Source organism: Tenebrio molitor, chromosome 2 (genome assembly GCF_963966145.1).
Source record: "Tenebrio molitor chromosome 2, icTenMoli1.1, whole genome shotgun sequence".
Taxonomy (NCBI): Eukaryota; Metazoa; Arthropoda; class Insecta; order Coleoptera; family Tenebrionidae; genus Tenebrio; species Tenebrio molitor.
In genome coordinates, this window is record NC_091047.1 from 32,578,771 (window position 1) to 32,605,387 (window position 26,617).

A 26,617-nucleotide genomic window follows, 5' to 3' on the forward strand; every position below is an offset into this window, starting at 1 on the left:
AAGTGCTGTTGCAAATGCAAAGTGTTTTTTTGCAACTTGTGTCAACTTTACATATAATTCATTTTTTCTTTAAAACCATTGTCAAAGTGTTGACATGTTGGTATGAACCACTAGTTTTCCTCCACCAAAGTGCCTGACATGTGGACCTATCAAAATGAATTTCCTGCGATGGCTGAGTATTCTTCTATTGCCAACTAGTAAAACTGACAACAATGCACTAGACATTGACGCTATTTATAACCCCAAACTTAGAAAAATATAACCTAATTCAACAGACAGCTTTACTACCAAATTAAATGCAAAATTTCCATGGGCTCCCATTATGCCAAAATAACATTAATGCATTTTTTGTAGTCGATTTTTTAATTTTTAAATTGTGATTTTTTTTCAACACTGATGACTTTATGTACAGTCGCGAGCAATAAATTTTGGTCGTCAAGGTCATTCTTTGACGCAATTGAAAATGCTCCATTGTAAAAGAGTCGTAAATATCATAACCTATCATCACGTTGTATGACATTAATTGTCATTTTTTTCTCAATTTTTTGACACTTTGTTGACGTGGGCATAATCAGGCAAGGAAATTTTTTAAATTAGTGACAATCTAACCAAATTTTGAAATGACATTGACGACCAAAATTTATTGCTCGCGACAGTATATACTGAAAAAGTATTATTATTCAGTTGTAAAAAAATATGGATCAGCTCTGGGGGGGGTCCGGACCCCCTGGACCCCCCCCTTATCTACGCCACTGAGTCATACTTTCCTGTATCAAAACGGTTTTAAACGTTTCGACACCTAATTCACATTGAATTCCAATATCCGTACAGAGGCTGACATCACTTACGGCAGTTGAAACATCCTCAAACGTTGTTTTTTCGGGAGTTTTTAATAGTGAATCGAGAAAGTTTTTCCTCACATAATTGGACGTTTTTCGTTTTTTATTAATAGTTCCATCATGTTGTTGCGTCTCTTCTTGATGTTTAGGTTTCAATAATAATGTTGGGATTGCTGTCTTTTTTAGATTTATTTTATTAACATTCAAAAATCTTTTTTTCAACACTGTTGTCTCATCAAATTCACAGGCGGCAAAATGTTTGGAACAAACACAGGCACTTTTACTAGGATAGAAGTTTTTTCGATTAATTTGTTTAAAGCCAAGTCTTGAATCTTTTCGGCGAATTTTCTCTATTGGGAAATTTATGATAACTCACAGTTTTATTATTATCTGGCTTATTATTACACCCAAAGACACAACATTGAGGCATTTTGCTAAAATCAACACTTCGCACACTAGACCCACCCCAGACGTAATAAATATCGAAGCCGACAAGCAGCACTGAAGAAAAGCAAGAAGTCGGCTGGGTAATTATGACGTCAGCGCTGTGATGCCAATATTTAAAAATCTCGTGAACGGCTTTGAATTTTTAAATACGCTTTGGACCTATGAAAATCAGAGTATACAGCGGTAATAACGCGACACTTAAAAAAAAATCGATTTTTAAAGTTTATCTCTCCTTTAAAGTTAATATCGCGTGTTGCCACCACGAGCTCTAATCACTTTCCTTAGTCGATTAGGCATACTTTCAATTAGAGTGGCTAGGTAATCTTGAGTTATTTGTGCCCATTCTTCCTCCGACGCCACTCTTAAGTCGTTTAAGTTCTCTGGTCGGGGTTGGCGACGTCTGACTCTTCGGGAAAGAAAATCCGAGACGAGCTCAATGGGATTCAAGTCGGGACTACACGCTGGCCACGGAAGACGTTGTACACTGACTTGTTCTAAATATTGGTCCACAATTCTAGCTCTGTGCGGACGGGCGTTATCATCCATTAAGAGAAAATTCTCTCCGATAAATGGCGCATAGGGAACCACATGTGGTTCTAAACATTCAAGAATGTACCTATGTGTCGTCATTGCGCCGTTCTCAACAAAAACCAAATCGGTGCAAGCATCTAAAGAGATACCACCCCAAACCATAATGCTGCCTCCATTAAATCCATTTCTGGGAGACATGCAGCATTGACTGTATCGCTCCCCTGGTCTTCGCCAGACGTTCTCACGACCGTCTGGTGATCTCGGACTAAACCTAGACTCATCCGTGAAGAGAAGGCTTCTCCATTCATTCACACCCCAATCCACATATTGGAGTGCAAACTCTAATCGTGCTCTTCGATGTGCTGCAGTTAGTCTAGGGCCTGTAGCTGGTGATCTCGAAGACAGACCTCCTTCTCTAAGTCTCCCCCGCACTGTTTGCTCTGAAATTGTGACTCCACGAGCAGCAGCTAGTCGTCCAGCAAGAATATTTGCTGGCAGTCCCCTATCTCGCAGCACAGAAAGATGAAGAAAACGGTCACAGATCCGGGCCTTCTGGTAAATTTATATGTCTTACGGAAGCGGGAGAGAGTGTCTTGCACAGTACTTCGGACTATGTTAAGATGTTGTGCAATATACCGCACACTTCGGCCATCGTTGTTTAAAAACAACAATTTGAGCAGAAATTTCAAGCAGCATCTTATGCAAATGAGTATACAATCTGATATGTAAAATTCAGCTGTCATAAAAAATTAACTTAAGTAAAAACCAACTTGATAAGCAAACAATTTTAAATAGGGCTAAAGTGAAAAATTGATTAAAATCAAGAAGTTCCTAAAAAAAAACAATGTAGGCATCACGTTTTTTGCCCAAGACACTATAATAGACCTAGTTAATTAATAACATGACTTGAAATTATGAAAATAAAAAAAATTAAGTCGTTTAAATTGCTTGTTGCTGGTTCATTGTCTTTATTATTTACACCGTTTTTTTCACATTCTGAACTGTCACTTCACTCGTACGTTTTCTCTCACGCCACGCTCTTGTTCTTTCTGCGCCTGACTTAAGCATATTTACAACAAAATTTTATATTTTAACGATAACACTAAACAATATCGAAATGCGTAACTCATTGTTCATTTTTAATTAAAAGAGAGGACATTATTGATAAATGCCGTGAGTGTGACAAAGACAGAAGTATACACAATTTTAAGGGATGTTTGTATCGTGTCAAACAGATAATTTACATAATTATTAATTAGACTCCAAATTAAGTGAGATGGAAATATTGGCCCAACCGTTGTGCGAGACAGTGTTTACCCCCACCACTTTTCGTCACACAAAAAGGTTGCCGATCAGAATTTCAAACCTCTCCCATAAAAAGTTTCACTTCAAAAAAAATGTTTTACGTGGACTTCCATAACACCCGGTGTACAGAGCATATATTTTTAGTTTAAAAACAAAACAAAATTGTATTTTTTTACTTTTACAGGAATGTTTATGTTATCATACACAGCCCGCCCATCCGCCCTGAATACATTAGCCAACATGGGGGCCCTTCCTATAGTCGATTATCTCTCACTTACAAAATTCAAAGAAATTAGCTCCGATTACATAGTGCCGGGGAAAAGTGTTGGCGAACTTAGTGCCCTAACTGGAAGACCATACAACTGTGTGATTAAAGCAGAACTCCACAGTCAAGCTTTTGTGATAACAAGGCAAATATTAAAAAACGCAATGAAACTGGATCCAGATCCTATCCATGGGTAGGTAATAGCGAATAGATTTACCTAATTTAGCGTACGTAGGTAAGTACAGATTTTTAAGAAAACAAAAACATCTTGTAAGAAATAAGCGAAAGTCCATGGAAAATGAATTGTTGACAAAAATGTGGGTTATAAATTTAGTAACCGGGGAACCGGGAGTTGGTTTAAAAAAATGTGACAATTATGGAAAGTGTCAATAAAAGAACATATACCTATCAAGACTCCTGTGGAATTGTGCGGCGCGATATTTTTTTTGGCCGAACTATGTCGAATAGGTACCGTGAGGTCATTTAAATTTATAATTAGAGCAGGCTATGACTTTAAAATTATATTGGCAACACCACTGACACTTTGATTTGAATTATCAAAGTGATGCTTCAAAATTCAATAGAAATTATTAAACGGCGGGTTAACAGTTGTATCCAAGCCGGATGTTCGATACAACTGTTAACACGTAGTTGGATATTTTTTGTTGAATTTTGAAGCGTCACTTTGACAAACCAAATCAAGATGTCAGCGATGTTGCCAATATAATTTTCAAGTCATAGCCTGCTCTAGTTATAAATTTAATTGATCTCACGGTAGTTGCAGCTGGCAAATCAGATGTCATATGATATGACAAATGTCAAATTACCTATTAATTAGATCGAAGATATCTAAGAGGAATGGTATAGCAACTCGATGCCGTTTTGCTGTTCAAAGCCGGTGCCAGGTCGCCAGGTGTCGCATTCTGACAACTTCGGTGGTGTTCGCGGTCTTTCAGCAATTTTAATTTTTAAAAATGAAGAAGTGTGTGATTTGTGGGCACGATAAACTCATAAATACAGATCCATCTACCGTGAGTTTTTTATTTTACTGAACATAGGATTCATGGATCTGTAAGTTTGGTTGCCTATTTCAAATAAATTGACTTGTCCATTTTAGAACTGAACATCAACATAGCCATTTCACATTGTATGTTCAGCGAAATAAAAAACGCAGTGTATATTTCACGTTCCATCGGTAAAACATCGCATAATCGCGAATTATTGATTTTTATTTGAAATTGATAGACAACACCAATGCCCGTTTGCACCATCTACACTTAGCGTTACTTAAACTAAAATTAAATTTAAGTGTCCTTAAATCGACATATTTAGTTGTACCACCAATGTGACAGATGTTAAGTGCTGTCAAGGCAATATTTATTTTAAGTTGTCAAATTCCGCCACTTAAGTTGTAAGGTACGAGACTTCAGTTGGTTTAGAAGTGTAACAGGAAGCTGCCAGGCGGAATAATACCTAATTAAATTAATCATTGCGTGTTAATATTAAAAAATGGAAATTGCCGACGACTTGGTCATCTTAGATATTATTGACAATGGATTTCCTCGACGTAGAAGAGTAAGATCGGAAATATTCAATAGTTTGGACGCATATACATTCTTTAAGCGTTTCCGATTTACAAAAGAAACGACATTAAATTTTTATGAGTTAATAGAAGATGAATTAGATAATACAACCTATAGGTAAGTATAAATTTTTTCACATAGGGTTAATGAATTCCTAATATGTGTACTTAATGAAGACTATCTGCAATGTCCAATGCTTTATTATTCTTTTTCAACAGAAATGATAGCGTGTCTCCAATGAACCGCCTTCTTATTTTCTTACGTTTCGTCGCTTCAGGATCTCATATAAATCTGATAGCTGATAATGGAGAAATGGATGTATCTACCGCCTCACGAATAATTAAACATGTGTCAGTGGTGATAGCTAGGCTGAGACCTAATTTTATACAAATGCCAGAAAGGCAAGAAGCAATTCAAGAGGTGCAGAACGCATTCTTCAATATTTCGCGCTTTCTAAGAGTCCTGGGTTGCGTGGACGGCACCCATATTAAAATACAGTCTCCTGGAGGAGAAAGTGGAGAGGTTTTTAGAAACCGAAAACTCTATTTTTCGTTAAATGTGCAGGCAATGTCAGGACCTGACTTCAAGATCTTCGACTTGGTAGCAGCATGATGCCACCATTTATAATAGTTCTCGAATTTGTGCTAGGTTTGAAAATAATGAATTCCCTCATAGTTTAATAATAGGTTTGTAACAGTTATGGTAGGTTTCTTGTTCATAATCATTATAGCTTTTCGGAGACAGTGCTTATGCGCTTACTAACTACTTTTTGACACCTTTACGAAACCCACAAACGAGAGGGGAACGATTATACAGGGTCGCTACAAAGTATGGCAACAGTTAAATATCTCGAGAATGGTTTCTCGGAAATCCTTGCGATTTGGTAAGGAGTTAAGAGCATTTAAATTCTATTCTTTCCAATTTTTTCAGTTTTATACCTTCATTTGTTTTCGAGATACAAGGCTAACTTGATTTTTTTTAAATGGCAACAAAATTTTACGATTTTTGAAAAGAGGTTTTTTTTCTGAATTCAACAATGTATCACATGTAATAATAGTTTACATAAGAATGGTCAAAAATTTTTTTTTTATTTTAATTTAAAAATAAATAAACATAGTTACTTTTGAAAACAGTTTCTATTATTAATTTATGTCACAGTGTGTGCAATCTAATTACTTTTTTATTTATTATAAAAATGCTTCATTTAAGTGAAACCGAGCGGTTAGAAGTTCTAATGATGATTGGATATGGTGATAGGAGACGAAGCTGTGCTGAAGTGATGACATTTTTGATGACATACAAAAAATGAGACGGTCATTATGTAATACAGTGTTGAGTTAAAAAAAACACTCTTTATCATGAAATTAACTCCTGTTGCCATTTAAAAAAAATCAAGTATTAAACTAAAAAACAATTACAAATTATAGAATTTAAAGGGCCTTAACTCCGTAGCAAATTTCAAAGAATTCCAACAAACGGTTTGATAGGTTTAATAACAATAGCCTCAAACGGTAGCTACGTTTATTTATTTTTGAATTAAATTTAAAAAAAATTTTTAGGGTTGTTATGTAAACTAATTATTATATGTGATACATCGTTGAATTCAGAAAAAAAATCTCTTTTCAAAAATCATAAAATTAACCCCTGTTGCCATTTAAAAAAATTCTAGTTAGCTTTGTACAGCAGAACAGATTCCTGATGGCGAGCGGTGGGGGCTACTTTGCGCAGAGCTTGCTCCGCCCAACTTACAGACGATTGCTTAAAATGAATTGAGCCCACAGACAGTGGTGTAGTTAAACGTTTATTCAAACTAAAAATATCAAAGCTGTGAAAAATACAAAATAAAGACGGCCGAATTTGACGTGCTTGACTGCGAATAACAGGTTTGATGTTATTTGAATGCATTTTTTACTATTTACAATGACTTATTCCACAAAATTTACATCTGCACGAATGCTACACCTACACCACTGATCAGCCACGACCAGTCAGGATAGAGCAGCTGATTGGTGTCAACTGCGCATCCCCACCGCTCGCCATCAGGAATCTGTTCTGCTGTATCTCGAAAACAAATGATGGTATAAAACTGAAAAAATTGCAAAGAATTGAATTTAAATGCTCTTAACTCCATACCAAATCTCAAGGATTTCCAAGAAACCATTCTCGAGATATTTAACTGTTGCCATACTTTGTAGCGACCCTGTATAATGAAGGGCATATGGCTCAAAATCACCAAAGTGGCAAATTTGCTTCGCCAGCAAATAAATTAAAAAAATTACCATTTTATTGCACAAGTGAACATTAGTAAATACTAAAATTTATTTGTTTTAACTGTACATCATACAATATACTTCAAAAGTAAATAATATTTAATATTATTTCAAGATATATGTATGGAAAGTCATTTCGAGAACGCGTCCCAAGGATCAATCTTTAGAAACATACACCAGGAATTCCCATAAAATAAACGATATTTAACAGTTTCCACTACTTATCAGCGGCCAATTTTATTTAACATCTAATTGTTTTAACTATTATTCAAAAAATCTAATTAATTTAAATAGAAATATGCTTAAATATTTTGTCCGACAAAGTATGCATCATCTCAGTGAACGCAGTTGTAACTAGCTGAAAAGAATTTATAATGAACACAGCCTTTAGGTGCTAGCCGCAGTTTGTGGTAGGAGATGATATTATAACCGGCCGTCATAAGTGTTTTTCGCCAAATTAATTATAATTAAGTGATAAGTACCTTTCAATTCACTATTTACAGAGCGTACGTCAATAGGTCATCATTCCGGGAATGCGTTTATAAGTTTGGAATAGTTATTTGTATAGCAAGGCTGCGAAATCCTACTTTGACGAACCGAGAGAAAAACTGTCGTCAAGGCCGCTTTGCGGCCGAGACAAGATAATCTCGAGGTCGTCAAAGGATTTCGTAGCCAAGGTGTACACAACATTTTGTGTGCAACCCGAAAATTTGTAATTATAAAATGAACAAGTAAAATTTCCGTCACTGTCAATAAAAATAAAGTCGGCCTACATATCGCCATGTCGCTATGGAAACGACATAAATAAAACAATTCATTTTGAGAAAAATTAGAAAAATGTCGCAAGAAAATTACAACGTTTTTGTTCCGTCTACTTCCCCGGAGTTAAAAAATATTGCAGATTGTGCAGTGTCCAATTTAATACCCGAAAAGACCAAACGGCAGTACGATAAGTGTTACAATGACTTTTAAGAGCGGTGTAATAAAAGTAATGTGAAAACGGTGTCGGAGAATGTTGTTTTGGCTTATTTAATGGAAAAATCAAAAACTGTGAAAAGTTCAACTTTATGGAGCACATATTCAATGTTGAAGCTCACGCTGAACATACGGGATGGCATTGGTGTTACGAAGTTTCTGAAATTGGTACCTTTTTTGAAAAAAAGTCAGTTGGTTATCGGGCGAAAAAGTCTAAGGTATTGACATGAGGCCAGATCAATTTGCTGTATAATCTGCCCTTTTTTAGGTCATTGTAATCATGGGAATATCAGGAGCCATGCGAAGAGACGAACTAACCAAAATGTCTATCGATGACATCAAGGATGAACATTCTGTATTAATAGTGGCCGTTCCTAACACAAAAACTGGCATAAAACGAACTTTTACTGTCACCAATCCAGATTTTGTAAGATCACAACGCAAATATAGAGATAGATATGTTGTAATTGTGAGATTCAATTTCGCGGCCTGCTCTAGGCACGCGAAGTGCTCATTTCGCGTACGGTTGCACAAAAAATTCCTTTTAGATTACAACATTAAAACAATAACCTGAAATATTTTACACAAACCATGTCAGACCGCGTCGAAAATGGTTGCCGTCAAAAAAAAAAAACAGCGTTTAGTTGAAAACGTCATTTCGTGAACGGTCATTTTGGGAACGTTCCCGGACATGATGGCATGTTCTCAAAATGATAATGATGTTCCCAGGATGACTGTTTCATTCCTGGAGTGATATCTGCTATTGCAAATTCTCAATAAATTTACTGTTTATGTTGTGTTTACACAATTTTCAACAAGATATTATACCAGTTGTTTTTATCATAGCAATATGGCACCACGAGGCTGAAAATACCAAAAAAAGCCCGAAAAAGTTACTAAAAAAAGATAGTTCGTCTTATTTGCGCTAATTTGCGCCGAAGAAAAAAGCTGAGGCTAGAAAAAGAAAGTTCTCGAAATGACGATTTTTTCCGATGGCTTTTTTGAAAAACAAATTAATGTGTTTTGTGCTTGCCCAATTTAAATATTATTTATACACAAGTTTAGTGACGATTTAAGCTAACTTTCATAATCACAGCTTCCAAGTTTTTTCATCATAAAACCAAACTTGTAATTTGCCACCTTGGTGATTTTTACCCATATAAGAACACGTAACACGGTAGAGCGACTATTTGGTGTTTGGAAGAGGAGATTTCCAGCTATGGCTTACGGATTGAGAATTAAATTAAGAACCACATTAGCTCTGATTGTAGCTACAGCTGTCGTTCATAACTTGGGGATACTAGCAATGGAGAAGATTTCCCACCTGCAGAAAACATAGATCCTGATGAATTAGAGGAATTAATTGAAAATGGACAAATTCATGAAGATTTACCTCTTATTAACGGAGATCAACAAGTTATAATTAACACAAGGAATCACCTAATAAATAATTATTTTGCGCCTCTACCAGATGAATAGTTGCATACATGTTGTGAAGTTAATTTGCACTATTACCAAGGTTTTATTTTGATTTTTTTGTTAAAAGTTGCATAATAAAATTAACAAAGTAAACTATCAACCATTTAATACATCAAATCAGTAAAAAAAAAACTACAAATAATTATTATCCCTCCGGCAATTTTGCCGGAGTACATACACTATTACGGATATTACTATCAAGATTATATCAACATAATTACCGGCGTCTCGCTTCCGCATTTTGACTTTGTTGTGTATTATGTTCTGTGTCAATGTTAAGGAATTTCCTCACGATATGACATGAGTACAATAATATACCTTTTTGAATTTCAACTACCAATTTGTTCTCTAAATCCAGAATTTTTAAATTTTTCAAGAGATTGCGGTACTATTCCCGTTGCTGAAATTATAAGTGGTAAAATAGAATTTTTTTCTAAACACCAAAGATTTCTCATAGCAACGGAGAGCTCTAAATATTTATTAATTTTTGTGTTATACAGTGTGATTCAAAACGAACGCACCAACTATTAGCAGTTGTACAGAATACAGGGAGAAGAATATAAAAAAATTGGATTTTTTTTTTTCCCAGCTTCAATTAAAAGTTACAGCGTGTTAAATTTAGAAAATTTTAATCAAAAATGTTGAAAAAAAATTTTTTTTGTTCCAATTAGGTACATTAGACGGAGTATTCGTTCAATTGCAATAACATTCACTAATTAAATTAGTTTTCTTTTAGTCCGTTTGCCTTTTTAAAAACCGAAATTTAAAATTTTTGTTACACAATTTTTGAATAAATCTTAGTCAATTAATCATGTGCTTGTATATGTCAACAAAAAAAATCAAAATTTCGAAAAATAAGAAAAAAACAAAAAAGCATCAGGAGAACATTTGTATTATTTTTTTTGACGTTCCTCTCACTACTTTATACGATTACAAGTAGTTGGTGCGGTCGTTTTGATACACCCTGTATGTCTGTGTTATATTATGGGAATTTGGAACAGCTATATCTAAAAGGTATGCTTGCTTTTGTTGTTTATTTAAAATAATATACTCCATTCTTTATCTTGGTGAGTGGTCTTTGGGAAATTTTCAGCCGTCAAGTTGAATTTAGGGATCTTTGAAAGTTCAATGGAAAAGTGTGTTGGTAGATGTTGAAAAATATTCAAATATTACAATAATGTACTTACAGAGACGCCGCAAACTCTTTCTATTTATTATTTTCCGGGTTAAATTGCTCATCATTCGTACGCACCGAGACGACCGAGACATAACCTCAAACGTGTCATCTTCATATCGCATCGTTTTCTAAAATTTTAATAACTTGCTTGGAAATTTTAAAATGTTCTAGGTCGGCCACACACTTTCCGGTCAAATTTAGTCCGGTTTATGGTTTAAGAATCCAGTTAATTTCTCACACCCAAACTTCTTGGCAATATTGCCCGGCACAGGACGGTAATAATGTTCGGTCGACGGTCGGATTGACCGACGACGGACGCCGATAATTTTCATATCGAGAACGGTTAAATTTAAGAATCGATGTGTACGGCTTATACAGGGTGTCCCAGAACTCGCGGATCAAACTTACAGTGCGTTTTCCTTGGTGATAACTGAAAGCAATAGCGTTTAAAAAAAAGGACAGGGTATAATCGATTTTTTGTAATGAATAATTAAAGTTGACCAATCAGAAGGACGCTGTTAATTTTAATTTCACGTAAATATAACCAACGGTTTGAATTGCCTAGCAACATAATTCTAGTAAGAATGGTATGGAATTTCAAGTAAATGTTTGGGCAACTGTAAAGATTTTGACAACGTCAAGTTATAATTTGATTCGAAATTGTCAAACTTCGTATTGAAATCATGTATACAGCTGCAGAGTATGCCGAAATGGTCATAATTTATGGAGAGTGCCGGCGCAATGCAAATTATAACGTATTTCTATGGTTGGTGTACCGTGCTCGAGACACTGGGTCCTTGGTGCCTACCTAACAAGCAATTGGTGGTCCCGCGCGTTAGTTAGAACGCTAGAGACTGAAAATGCTGCTCTTCAGTCCTTTGATGACGACGGTAGAAAAAGTATATTTGAAGAACTATATTTACCGCGAACCTATCAATATTTTAGAAGAATTAAATGACCAAATTCACGAAACACTGGCTACTGTTATTCCTAATATGCTTAGACTGGCAAGGGAAAATTTAATAAAACGAGCTCGCCTATTCCTTCAAATGAAAGGTGGTCATTTTGAACACTTGTTATAAATTATTCTTTTTATTTTGCATGTTTCTTGTTTCATTTGTTGCATTCTACATCATTTAGTTATAAAATTTGACCTTAAATTTTTACTAATAATGATGCTAAAATAAATATGTTAGTTCAATCCAGTTTTGTCTTCTTTCTTTCAGAACTGCCACTATGCTTGATCTGTTGTTCAAAACCTACGTGTAACTCCAGCTTTTTTTGCAATGTCAAGAATGTTCCTAAAAGTCTTTTCTTTCATTTCGACGATGAAAAGTCTCGCTCGTGTATAGCTGCGCTAATACGTTGAAGATGCAGAGAGTATGCACAGGAGTCAGGATAAATTTCTTGTGATTCCGATTCACTTCACAGGCCCTGCATATTTCACTTTTTACTAAGATTTTTAAGGTAGTAATATTGCTCACTTGACGCTACGTCGCCATTTTACCTTCCATCAACAAAGGTTCAATTCATCATATCCCTCCCGTCAATTTCCTATACCCCTCAAGCTTACAATTGCTCTGGAAATTTTCACTCATAACAAACCATATTTTATTCATTGCCGGGAGAAGAAACTTCTTGCGTTCCCTGATTTAGATTCTATACATTTGTTCACCTGCCTTTGGCGAAATTTCCCATTTTTGGTCATTTCAAAAGTAGCTATCACTTTTGACGTCTGTTTCGACAAGTTGACCAGACAAATATTGAAAATAATTTTACTATTCATCGAATTATACGTTGCTTGGCAATTTAGGGAAGGTACTCAATTTTCTCATAAAGGGAAAATTAGATCGAGCTCTATTGGTCAATTTGATTAATTCATAACTAAAAAGCTGTTGCACCCTGAATATTTTTCTAAACGTTTTTTACCTTCATTACCATCAAGGAATATACAGTTTCATTTTGATCCGCGAGTTCTGGGACACCCTGTATATTTATATTTCGCGACATAAGATCGTGGGATTTGGACATGAATGCTTGACGAAGATTCTGAATCTGAATGACAGCGATGACAGTTAATATTTGATTTACACGACACACAAATTTGGTGGAAAAAGTAAAACTTACAAAGCTACCCATGGCTTGCTTGATTGCATCGACCACTCACCAAGATAAAGAATGGAGTATAATGTCTGGTCTGTTATGCTGAATGTGAATGTCAGTTAAAACTGTGCGATCAAAATATAATTTGTAATTGTCATTTTCCAAACAACTTTCTGGTTTATAAATGCAATGTGGTTGTGTATCCTTGAATTGAATTTAACAGCTAAATTCATGTGTATAATTTTAGCGAATATATCATGACGTTTCTTATATTCGCTTTGAGCCAAAACGGTGCAAGAAGAAATGATGTGTTCAATGGTTTCCCCTTCAGTTCCGCAAATCCTACATTTATCGATGATCGATTGTAAACCGCATATGTGTTTTTTATAATGTCTTGTATTGATAACACGATCTTGTATTGCAAATATAAAACCCTCAGTTCTTTAAAATGTCTCCCATGTAGAGACTTCTGTTTTATATTTGCTATAGTGTCAGGTATATTTGGCTCAACAATCTCTGAAATTATATTATCACTTAAATTTAAAGGTGTGTAACCTTTATCCGCTGAAACCAAAGCATTAAAAAAAGTGTTATCACGAGCTCTATTGAGAAAATAATTTTTTAGTGAAGCAATTTGATTGTGTTGTAGAATTTCTAGATTTGAAAAACCCCTACCACCATTTTCGCGTGGTAAATTAAATCTTTCAATAGCAGATTTGGGGTGATGTTTACAAAATTTTGTAAAGAGAACTCTAGTTTGAATGTTTATATTCTTTAAATTAGTTTTGGACCACTTTATAACACCTAAAGAATAGGTCAACAATGGAACAGCATATGTATTAACTGCTTTAATTAAATTATTACGGTTTAATTTTGATTTTAAAATAGATTTAATTCTTAAATAAAATTGTTTTTCTAAATTTTCTTTTATAATTGAATGTTGAATATGATTTGATTGATTAATACCTAAATATTTATAAAATTCTCCATTATTTAAATTTTTTATGATTTCTCCTTCTTTAGTTATATATGTATTCTAATTTTCGTAATGACCGCGACATATTGATTGCGTTTTACACTTATCAATACTTATAAAATCATTATTAAAAATTACTTATTAAATTCTTCACGCATTTTCTAACATTTTTAATTTTCTTTCATTTAAAAGAAGCTGAATTTTTAAATTTTGTATGGTTAGTCTTCCCTCTTCCTCTTGAGTCTTAAGCTTATCTTCTAATATTTGTAACTCAACTGCAAGTTTCCTCGTCGTAAGGTTTCGTTCATCTCCTCTTTGTTGCAGGTTTTCATTTTTCAGTCTTGCTAGTTCACAATCAGCAATTGCGATCCGCTTATCGATCAAAGAATTATATTTCTCTGCAATATCAGAAGAGGACAAGACTCTTATCCCCGATCGGCAACCATTTTTTGAAACCTTCTTGACCCTTGATTTAACTTTTAAAGGAGTGGTTACAGCAGTATTAAATGTGACAGTCTTCGTATTACGAATATTACTGCCGGTATTCGACTGTGATGCTTCGTTCAGTAGGTTAGACTCCCCTTCGCAGTCAGCCTCATCTGCTTCTAGAACTTCTGATGTGTCCTTAATTAGTAGTGAATCTTCACAACTGTCTCTTTGTGAACCTGGATCGTCAACATTTTGTGGGGTAGGAAAAGAATCTTATTGGGACAGTTTTTGGAACAGTAAGGCGTCATTATCAAAATCGTTTTCCAATCCATCTACTGTTTTAGAGTTGATGAAGCTTAGCAGTAAGGGATTGACCTGGTCACGGGTCGCTGAACCTCCCCCTGTTCGGTATCGCGACTTTCTGGTGATAGCTTCCTCCTTCCTGGCTTTAGCAATACTGTTGTCAAATAATTTCCTGATAGATTTTTTATTACGAAAAACTCCCACACTATTGGAAGCATTAAATTCCCGCTCAACCTCCAGATCCCATTTTTTGTTTCTTGGGAAATCCCGTCAGTTTTTTTATTATTCAATACGGCGCTATGTTTCGAAAACAGTGCAAAGGCCAAAGTTTTTTCGCTCTCCGCGAAATTGGCTCCACGAACACAAGTTTTTTTTGCGTGTTGAAAATTCGATTTCGCACTCGTTTGCTTAAGCCACGCGCCTACGGCTTGCGGCTCAATTCTGCAAACTCGTGTGAATCTTTCATTTTCAACACTTGTTAGTTGGCCCTGGAACTGAAGCCGTAGGTCTTTTTGAATCGATACACTTATTTGTGTATAAATAATATAAATCATGTTACCAAATGCTATCAGTAGAGTTAATAGTCCAGTCAATATACAGCCCGTTCGTTAGAAACTTTCTGATTTCCCAAAATCGTATTAATATGAAAATTGGTAGCCGAGTATCATTCACTGCTCCAAGTTCAAATAAATTATTTTCAAAATGGCGACGCTTCCAAAAATACCGGAAATCGACGCCATCTTTGTTTTTTTTAAGGAAAGGTCCCATTTTGACTTCATATTTACATTCTACGTTAAATTCAGAATAATCAGAATATTTCAGTGGAAATACTTGCAGAAACTGAAAAAGCGACTTCAGAGTCATTACTGAGAAAATCGAGGGGAAGCCTACGAAAATTTGCAAACTTTATTAATTGGAAAGAAAAAAAGGAGTGTAACATCAGTAATAAGATAACCGAAGAGTTCCTATCGGCGTAATTCTTCAATGTCAGTAAAAAGTGTGTACTATGCCGGCCAAAAAATTTTGGCCATTGTCTGTCAATTCAAAAAAAAAAATTGTATTCCGTACTTTATTGTCATCATGATTACCGTCTTGATTATGAACGTTATTTTTTGGGTGGTAAATTTCAAAACTCAAAATTATTTTGTCATTTCTACTACACAGGACGTTTACCTCAGGTTATCTATGTACGATTGCTCTAATTTTGTTTATTCATGTCGGATTTTTGGAATATCTGAGCTTCAAACAGTTTAAATTGATTGTCAAAATGACAAGAATCGAAAGTGGGGTTACGATTCCTAAAAGTTTATTTACACTTTACATGAATGTCAAGAAAGTGACGGCCAAAATTTTTTGGCTGCCATAGTACCTTCATCGTCATAGACAAATATCTCTGTGTTAAGGGCAACTTTGAAAAAGTGCACCGAAACTTCTGGTGAGACTACAGTTCTATCTACTATTGCAGTTAATCTGTCTTCGCCAATGAAACAAAAAAAAGACCGATAATATTTTCTTTTTTAAAAGGAAACAACGCCAATGTTAATGTAAATATTAATGTAGTAAATCTTAAGTAGATCTAAATAAAGTTATTCTGACTTTAGCGCTATAGTATCTTATTACTTATAAGAAACTAGTGTCTTATAATATAAGACATTAGTGTTTTATTAATCCCATAAGACGTCTCAAAACAGTAGAATTATGACCTCATGATGTATCGACTGTGGATACACAAAATTATATTATAAATGTAGTTAAAACCTAACCTAAAAATTTGACGTCGCTAATGGAATAAACGTACAACTCGTGTCTTGTTCTAGTCGCACATCCCAGAGCGAGATGCATAGTGGGACGGACTTAATAAAACTGTTTAAAACTGTTAAAACTGTTTCATTGTGAAACAGGCTTCGGCGTAGGTAGGTATATCGTTTTGCGCAACGAACGCCACATCCCCTTTTTTTATTACTGTATCTGTTCTTTGGCCCAACTTTATAGTGGAGTAACGATAGACAAAAATACGGCGTTATTTCGGAACCGGTAGCAAGAGTTCCAATTGTAATAATTTTTTTTTTATGTCATGAATACAAAATACTAAAACCTTTATAGGTTAAAAATTGACGCTCATAGTGGGAAATACACTCACCGGCACAAAAAGTGACTCATTATGATTTCTTTAATAAATAATCTTGAAATTATATTTGTGCTTATTTTTTTTTATAATAGTTAAATTGGGATATTTTCAAAGATCGTCACCGTGGCAACCGAATTGTTTTGTTTAAATAAATTATTGAAAAGTTTGCGCTACTTCCATGTTGTGTTTTTGTCGATTGTTTTACGTGTTAAAATTTTTAATTTGACAATACGAGATACTAATTCAAAATACTGTTCAAACTTTTATCATTTTTCATTAAAATCTTATTTCCTGTGTTTAATGTTTTCTTTGTCGGATATTCTTTGGCAAAGAATAACTTAAATAGCACGTACCTACCTACAACATGATACCAAAAAAAAAAATCTTCTAAGACAATGAATTACTTAAAATTCAAAGTGAGTCGCGAGGTGAGTCGTTTTTTGTGCCGGTCAGTGTATTTCGGAACACTCGAAAACAAAAACAAAAATCCAAAAACATGGAATTTAATTGATTTGCATTTATTTTAGTGGTTAAGAAGGTGAAATAAACTATTCCGACAACATTTTTTGAAATTATATATCTGACTTTGTTATGAGAACTCTTCAAACGATCATTGTGACGGGTATTGGTAAAAAATATACAAGAAATGCTGAAAGTAAAAATTTACACATTTATTAAGTGTATTATAAAAATTAAATATTTTCCCCGGTTTCATCCTTTTCTATGTCATTTTCATCTAAAATTGTTGATGGTGGGCAATTACAGTGGCCTATTTTTTAACACGTTGTTTTTCAGGAATGAAAAAACAAAATAATCAAGGCAAGTTGTTGGTCGAGTTGGGAGTAAAAAAAAACGGTCATCAAAATTGTGATATTTTCAAAAATTCAATATAACCCATTCTTTATTGTCAATGTGAGTTTATGACAACTGGAACATTTGAAGAATTGATCAGATGTATCTACTATCTTGTCAAAAATAAATTACTCCCTATATTTCGAACTTTTAGAGAAATAACGTTTTTCATGTTGTGTAACTAGAATATTCAGAAGTAATTTTGAATGCCTAAGGTTGGTTACTATGAATTGAGGGATTAAGTTCAATTAAATATGCCGACAGAAACCAAAATTGATTGTGAAACACTGAAACGAAAAATCATCTATCACTTAGCGAGGCATTAGTCATTAATTTGCAACTGTGACAAGGAATTAGCCACAGCCTTACATTTTTGATATCATTTGTCTGCCACCAGAAACCACATAGCCCCCAACCTAACTAAATTTATGGCAACCTAGTAACGAATATCCCTAAATCTTAGAGAGTAATTTATTTTTGACACGATTATAGCACAGTTATTAACTAAACTGTCACAATCAGTCTAAATAAGTTTAAATGTAGGAAGGATGGTTTCACACTTGTGACTTATTTCAGAAATGATGTTTGGTTTTTTTACTCTCCACTGTAAGTGCCTTGAAAGTCCGGAAACTTTTGTTGAAATTCCTCGAAAACTAGAGGTGTTGAACAGAACGATTCGCCGTTTCTGAAGTAACACTGCACAATGAAAATTTTTTGCAATAGCAATTTTAATAGTCAATAATTAATAATGACAGTTCTCCATTGTAACGACATCTGATGACATTTGAATTACATTTTTACGTGTTGCCAACTGAAGGGTATTAATCACGGACCTCTAGATTTTTTTTTATTTTCGATCGCATAATATTACTATCGCGGCCACGGAATTTTGGCCGTCACTTTCATGTCAATTCAAAAAAAATGGAGGTAGTCCATGCTTTATTGTCATTATGATTGACTTTTTGAATTGACATCCAAAAATTTGTCACTGATGTCATACTTCATTCAAATAGTTGCGAACATGGCACCAATACCTTATTTTAATAAAGTGCAGATAATATCCCTGTTCCAAGATGGTCTATCACATTCTAAAATTTCGGAACGTTTGGGTATAGGAAGAAGCACGATAAGTGCAATTATTAAAAAATGGAGGCAAGATCAAACAGTGGAACGACGTCCAGATTCCGGGGGACGTCGAATTTCTACACGTAATGAAGACGAACAACTTTTAACTGTGATACGAAACAGTCCTTTTACTACTGCTACTGCAGCAGTGAATATCAGTAATTTCCCGGGCTCCGTCAGAACCTCACGTCGTCGTCTGAGGAATAGTGAACTACGAAACCACGCAGCTGCTAGAAAAATACGTCTTACCCCTCAGCATAAGGAGGCAAGAGTTGGATTTGCTTTAGAGCACTTAGCAAAAGATAATGCTTTTTGGAGCCGAGTTGTGTTCTCAGACGAAAAGGTCTTCCAGTCGTCGCACAATGGTCGTGTTAGGGTGTATAGACCACGAAACAGCCGATATGAGGAACGCTACGTTGAACCGACCGAACGATCCGGTCGCTTTTCTGTTAACGTGTGGGGGTGGATTTCTGCTGTTAGTCCTGGGGTAATGCTCCATGTGGAAGAACGGCTGAACTCTGGCGTTTATATTAGGATCCTGGAAAATGTGATGCGCCCTTCAGTGACTAGGGTTTATCCCAATCAAAACTTTATCTTTCAGCAGGACAACTGCTCCGTGCATACGTCTCATAGGGTAGCAACATGGTTCCAGGATCAAAATATAAACGTCCTCGACTGGCCCAGTCGTAGTCCAGATATGAACCCGATAGAGAATATGTGGGTTTTTTGGTAAGGCATTTGCAAAAACAGAGACAAATTTATCGTAATAGACAGGAACTCCTTACTGCGATCACTGATGCATGGCACGCGTTACCTCAGGACTACATCAGAAATCTATGCCTTTCCATGCCGAATAGACTAAGAAAAGTTTTAGACGCAAATGGGGCAGTTACAAAATACTAGTTTCTTTGAATGTTTGTAATAACCTACCTATTTATTATGTTTTTATTTGATTTTTATATTTTTACGCTTTCTTTCTCTTTGTCAACATTAGGTTAATAAAATATCATTGTTTGATCGTCACTTAAAGTAGCTTTACAAGATATCGCATTATGTGCAGGAAGGCATGTTTGTGCTTATTTAATAAAAGGCGTTATGCAGCACATGCGCACCTGCGCTAGGGTGCACAGATCCCTAGCAGTCCTAGCACAGATCTTACCGAGGCTACCGAGAGCTAAGATTCAAGAAGATCTAAGAAAGTCTTGTCTTGAATCCGAGGGGAATGAATCTCTTTGCGTTATTCCTGCATATACATGTATAATATGTGTGTGGTTGACTTGTTGCAGGCAATGAGGAAGCGCGTTTTCATGCAAGTCAGTCAGCGTCAAAATGACAAACAGCAGAAAGTGAGGTTACGAATACGTAAGGGCCGCTTTACATCTCATTTCAATGGAATGACAAGTGACGGCCAAAATTCCGTGGCCGCAATTGTACTAAACACTTTTTTGTCAAAAATCATCAAAAATAATTATATATTTTCTCCAAAAAATGCTAATTATGCGACTCTAGAAGACAAACTGAACGTGTTTCTATCTGAGCCGGTCAACACCGGGCTACCGAATATCTGCCTATTGTTCTTTTTCCACATACAATTCATTCCAAACAAGTTTCAATATAACAATATACTCTTCCCAAAGTCATTCTATATTGTTCTCTAGTATTCTTCTTGCGAAAATAACGATTTCTAACTGGAAAATTTCAGTTCTTATAAATAAACAATAAATTAATGAAATAAACAATGAGCGGCAATTTTTAACCTATAAAGGTTTTAATATGTTTTATTTATAACATATTAAAAAAGATTCGCGTTCAAATCCGAGCTCTTGCTACCGGTTCTGAAATAAAAACCTAACGTTACTCCACTATTAGAGCACTTTCCGTTGCGTCAAAGAATGACCTTGACGACCAAAATTTATTGCTCGCGACAGTAGGTAATAGCTATTTATGTAACCAGTTAGGAAATGCGTTATTTTGTGTAACGAGTGGAATATTTGCGGGACGAGCGCAGCGAGATCCCGCAAAATCACACGAGTTACACAAAATTGCATTTCCAAACGTGTTACATACAAGACTTTTTCTAATTTTGACAAAAAAAAAGTTTCTTCAAACGTTAAACGAAGTAATGAATTTTATTAATAATTAATTATTATTGTGTTAAAATATCAAGTAGGTAAGTAGGCACGGTTATTTTGGTTAAAAACAAAAAATATGACAGTCTCAACTGGTGATACAATAAATTTTTCTCCCTACCGGTTAGAAATGTAGGCTGTGGATACCTCATTTGAGTTGAGAAAATTCAACTTTCTCGCTAAGGTAAGAAAGTTAATCATGAAATGTTTATGGTAAAACTGTACCAAAATACAAATGTCAAAAGTGTCAAAAGTGAAATAAGTTATTGATAAATGAAAGCCAATTCAATGAAGTAAGTTGGTAGGTCAATCATATAATCTGGAAAATAAACAGATAAGCTAGGTAGGTAGATTACTTTACCCTGTTTATATCAAATTTTCGAACAAACCTCAAATCTTCACATGCGATGACAAGTTAATTAAACAAATAACACAGCCTACTATTCAATTCTCAAAATTTTCGTTTTAATCGCGAATATAACCATCTTTTTTGACTTTTTTCAACAAAGTTGTGCCGGTAGGGAAAAAAATTGTATTCAAACCTTGTTAAGAAAGTGTCCTTGCAGACCTTAGGCACTTACAAACCTCGTCTACGACTCGGTTTATAATCTTTGCCTGCGGTCTGCAAGAAACCACTTTCTTACCTTGGTTTGAAATATACTATTTCCTAACCAGTTAGGAAAGATTTTACTTTTCGTAACCAGTTACGAAAAGTGTGACGTTTCCAAACGTCAATTAATTTTGAAAAGTGTCACTTTATATGTCAAAATTAGAAAAATTTTATTATTCAAACTACCTATAGTAAATTCATTTTTATGACGAATTAGAGTTACTAAATTTAGTAACTTTTGTCTTATGATTATAAAGCTCGGATTCTATGCAAATTGCATATTTGTTTCTATGGCGTATATAGACAAAATTTTGGATTTTCTGGGCATATTAACAAATTTTGAATGAAATTACGTCATTTCAAAAATGCATATTTTGCATATTTGAAGCACCTTGAACATATTTTGGCGAAAAATGCATATTAGTGCATATTTCTGCAATTTTCCAGATTTTTTTTGTTCATTTATTGAACCTTGCAAGTCTACACGCTTGCTTTAAAACCAGAGGACTTCTTGGTAGAGCGTAATTCCAGAGAAATAAGACCATAAATTTAACAATGGATCTCCTGTTTCTAAAACTTCCTGATAACGGGCGTATGGGAGTTCGACCACGGTACCTGTGTTTTCTAAGTATTCTGAAGGGTATGGGATTAAGTGCATATACGGGTTGGACCACGCTACCTGACTTATCTAATTACCCAGGGGATCGGATTTTACCTGTTGGTTCTGGACTAGTAAAACAACAATTTCAGAAGAAAATTTAATGTGGTAGAAATTTACAAGATACAAATTGTATAAATTCGAATTTAGTAATAACATTATGTACATAATAAGCAGCAATTTTACTGTTTACTAATTTTTGCTTCTCAGCTACAGCAGAACAGATTCCTGATGGCGAGCGGTGGGGATGCGTAGTTGACACCAATCAGCTGCTCTATCCTGACTGGTCGTGGCTGATCAGTGGTGTAGGTGTAGCATTCGTGCAGATGTAAATTTTGTGGAATAAGTCATTGTAAATAGTAAAAAATGCATTCAAATAACATCAAACCTGTTATTCGCAGTCAAGCACGTCAAATTCGGCCGTCTTTATTTTGTATTTTTCACAGCTTTGATATTTTTAGTTTGAATAAACGTTTAACTACACCACTGTCTGTGGGCTCAATTCATTTTAAGCAATCGTCTGTAAGTTGGGCGGAGCAAGCTCTGCGCAAAGTAACCCCCACCGCTCGCCATCAGGAATCTGTTCTGCTGTACATCTTTATGTACTTTTTTTACAAAACGGTTGGCAGTGTGTATTTTAATATAAACCTCACACTGGAAATCTTTTAACACAGATAGGAATTGGGGCATGGGTCACTTGCGCGCCGCGGTCAGAAAAATCTACAAGTGGGCTTAATCCTACAGGACAGTTGCGCGCCAAGTAGTAATAAGCTTTTGGTCAGTAGCGCGCGGCGGTCAGTTTACCTGTAAATCGCACCTATAGTTTGTTTTTTAATCAAAGAACCACGACCTGTTGATTTAGGTTTGCAAATATAAAATTTTACTAAATTTAGGAAATTTAATGATATCTGTTGGCTATACCAGCCAACGCCTGTCATTTTTAATGTCCTTGAAAGCACGCAAACTCGCATCTAAAATTTGAACGTGTTATTAAAAATGCCTCGCAAAGTAAGACATTTATTAAACTTTCAAGTTAGTTGTTATTAGTTATTGTTAACTTTATTAACATGCTGCGCTTCTAATATCTCTAATAACCTCAATTTCTATATGATGAGATTTTTCACCCTATGTCAAAAGTGTACAATGTTGTCAGCTCTATTTTAGGTGTAAATTGCGGTGTTGTGGTTCTTTGATTAAAAAACAGACTGTAGGTAACAGATTTATATAAAACACTGAAATGTTAGGGGAAATATTTTTATTATTTCTTGCTATATTGGTACAAACACTTTTTCAAAATCAAATCGGTAGATAGCATTATTCTTACATGTAGAACTTAATTAAATTGGTTACATATTTGTAACGCTTCCTATACATATTTCGAATTTTATTTATTGTATTTATCCACCCCCTGAAGATTTTCTCAAATTTCAGAATTCCACAAAACAACCCGACTATACCTACAGATTTTACTAAGAATAGCAAGATGAAAAGAAACATGTGCAATGCAAAGGGCAATAAGTAGTCCTACCTGTTTAACGGTATAGCTGTATTTTATTATCTCAATCCCTCATTTGCGCGCAAGTGTCCTGTACCTTTTGGGGCCGTCAAACTTCTAGCAAAGGGTAAACTGACCGCGGCGCGCTACTGACCAACACCCAGGAATTGAAATATATTTGAATGAGTGTTATAAAAGCATTCATTAAATTTCGAATGAAATGATTCGCATGCATTTGTAGTACGACATGTGGATGCTGAATCACTTGCCCAAAGCTCTGGAGGAAATGGTGCCTCGTCACTAATATAATTGTCCAGTACATAATCACAGAATTTTACAACTCTAACGTCATCAGGCATCTTATCAAACAAGTCAAATGCAAACACATCGCTAACATCCGAAGATTTCAAATAGTGAAGACCGAAAAATAATCTTAAAAATTTACCAATTTCTGAGTTCTTATTTCTGTATTCATTTACTAATCCTAAAGTTTGAATTTTTTTAAACCAGCATTGCGCTAGATGAAATTTGCAACCTATAATCGTAGCGTTTCGCCAAACATTACCAACTGCCAAATACGTCAAGGTCCCACCACTTATTTTTTCAACCCCCAAGCTAATAGAGTGAATTTGAACTCTTTGGCCCCCCGTCAGTACCTGGAAAAGCTTAATCCCTTTGGTAGCGGTCGGTGGCCGAACTCGACCATCAGATTAACAGAAATTTGGGATCGTGGTCGAACTCGGTGACTCCCCTGCTAACGATGTCGACCCTTTCTTTCCAAGAATTTTAATCGCTATACGTGAATTTGCATTTTGCAACATTCAATCACAAACGGTCTGCTAGTCCTAGTCGTAACGAAAAGTGCCTGTAAAAACAATATGCCGAAAATATCTGAATCAATTTTTGCTTGGATGTAACAATATCCGGAATTATTATTCGAAGAAAGTTCAGGGAAAGTGTTTTGCAAGGCCTTGCAGCATTTTAAGTATTTGTACGTGTGTTAATTTTAACCAGTGAAAGAACTCGCCAATTTATAAAACTTGTCTCTATAACATTTTGCAAAATTCGCAAAAGTTTTCAAAGATTAGAATTTTAAATTAATATTAATTAATTGATTGATTAATGAAATTTTAATTATCTAATTTTTTCCATAACAATGTAACTTTTTTACAAGGCTCCATTTATAGCACAAGAGAAAATTTTCGCCCTTACCCATAGACGAGTATACATTTTGATGGCTAATTTATTCCCAATTTTAAATCAATTTGTAAAGCTTTTTCGTAAAAATGTTATAGAGAAAAGTTTCATGAATTGGCGACTTCTTCCAATGGTTAAAATTAACACACGTATTTCAGATAGACCCTGTATTAATTAATTTGCGAAAAAAAAAAGTTACTTTGCTACTATACTAAGTAATACTTATTCTATATTCAACGATAAGGATTTGAAGTTATTTTGTTTAATTTACCTCCAATTAAAACATTTATTTTTTAATATCGGGTGTTTTTTTTAATTTCACCTCGTAGTAGGCGTTGAAGAGTCTATTGTGAATGCACCACTCGTATAAAACGTACAGTTGGTTGCAAAAAAAAAAATGGAAATTGCCAGAATAAAATTGACACATTCTTACAATTTCTTCATAGTGTGAAACCTTACGATAGATGGGTTAGAATTATGGTCAAAATTCAATGACGTTTTTGATAGGCGTTGTCATTGTCAAGTAGACAATTAATTGACAAATGATCAACACCAAATTTACATTAGAAAAATTTTCGTTTCCCGTTTTTTTTTTGCAACCAACTGTAAGATTTAAACAGATAATCCGTGATCCGTAAGCTGTATAGTGCGTTCACAATCGACACTTCAACGCCTTCTATGAGGTGAAATTAAAAAAAAACACCCGGTATAATTCCTATAAAGTTGTATTGACTATTGTATAATTTAAAATAACTATATATTTTCAGTTTTGTTTTTATATTAATAAATTTTGAATAAATAGATTAATTCTGAGAAATTTGTCTTTTTTGTAAAAGTGATAGAGCGTATTATAGCATGTTTATGCATATTTTGTGCATATTTCAGTGTATTTTTAGCTAAAAAGCGTGCATATACATGCGCATATTTTCTTCATTTTTCAGTGCATATAATCCGAGCTTTACTTATGAACATGCCTTTTTGCCGCGAATTTGGGCTTTTAAAAAGTTAGGTTATGGATCACGTCATTTACTTCTACAATTTTGTACTTTTTCGTTACGTTTCCATTATCTCCATGAGTAATTTCTTTTATTTTGTTGAGATCCTTTAAAATGTGCTGCTTCGTCTGCTTGCTTATTGATGCTCTACTTCGTTTTGGAAATTCATTCATTATGCATGGCAGCGACAATAATATGACAATTTAAATCTTTGTCAACTGTCCATTTTTTTTTAATTTAACAAAAAAAGTTCCAGCTAGTTCGTCATTACAAAAATGAATTTACTATACATGCAATCAGGAGGAGCCCAAAATACGGCTGCCATTACCAGGTTCATAATTATTTAGTATATTATGCACCGAGGGAGTGAAGTGCGTGATTTTTACCCGAGGTGCAGTTCTACAAAGCACTGAGGGTAAAAATAATTTACTCCCGAGATCCATATACTATTTTTGCACGACTCAACGATTTTAATAGAAAAAAGCCGAAAATTTGTAAATTATCACTAACTGTCAGGCTAAATGTAAATGTTATGTTGACAGTTAATACAGGCAGGGTCATTATAAAATAATGTACCATCGTAGTTGGCGTTGAAAACCCATACAAATTTTGGATGTGCCGCCAGCCTCGCAACGTCAGACAAACTATAGTCTGTTTTTAAAATATATGCAGTTGTATCAGTTTATAACACGAACTACGTGTATGTAGCTATCTCCTTTCAACATATGTCAAACAAGTTAGTTGCC

At 34.7% G+C, this 26,617-nt stretch overlaps 1 protein-coding gene across 2 annotated transcripts in view; it reads left to right on the top strand.

Annotated features, from left to right (window-relative positions):
• The window catches only part of LOC138122977 (sperm-specific sodium:proton exchanger-like), a 96,780-nt gene that overhangs the window by 35,782 nt on the left and 34,381 nt on the right, over window positions 1-26,617 (top strand). Inside the window, exon 8 of one of the 2 annotated variants that reach the window (XM_069037423.1) lies at window positions 3,307-3,580. The exons of the other annotated variant lie outside the window; for it this stretch is intronic. Coding sequence (XP_068893524.1) covers window positions 3,307-3,580 — 274 coding nt within the window. The remainder of the gene's footprint in view (window positions 1-3,306; window positions 3,581-26,617) is intronic. 2 annotated transcript variants of the gene reach the window in all.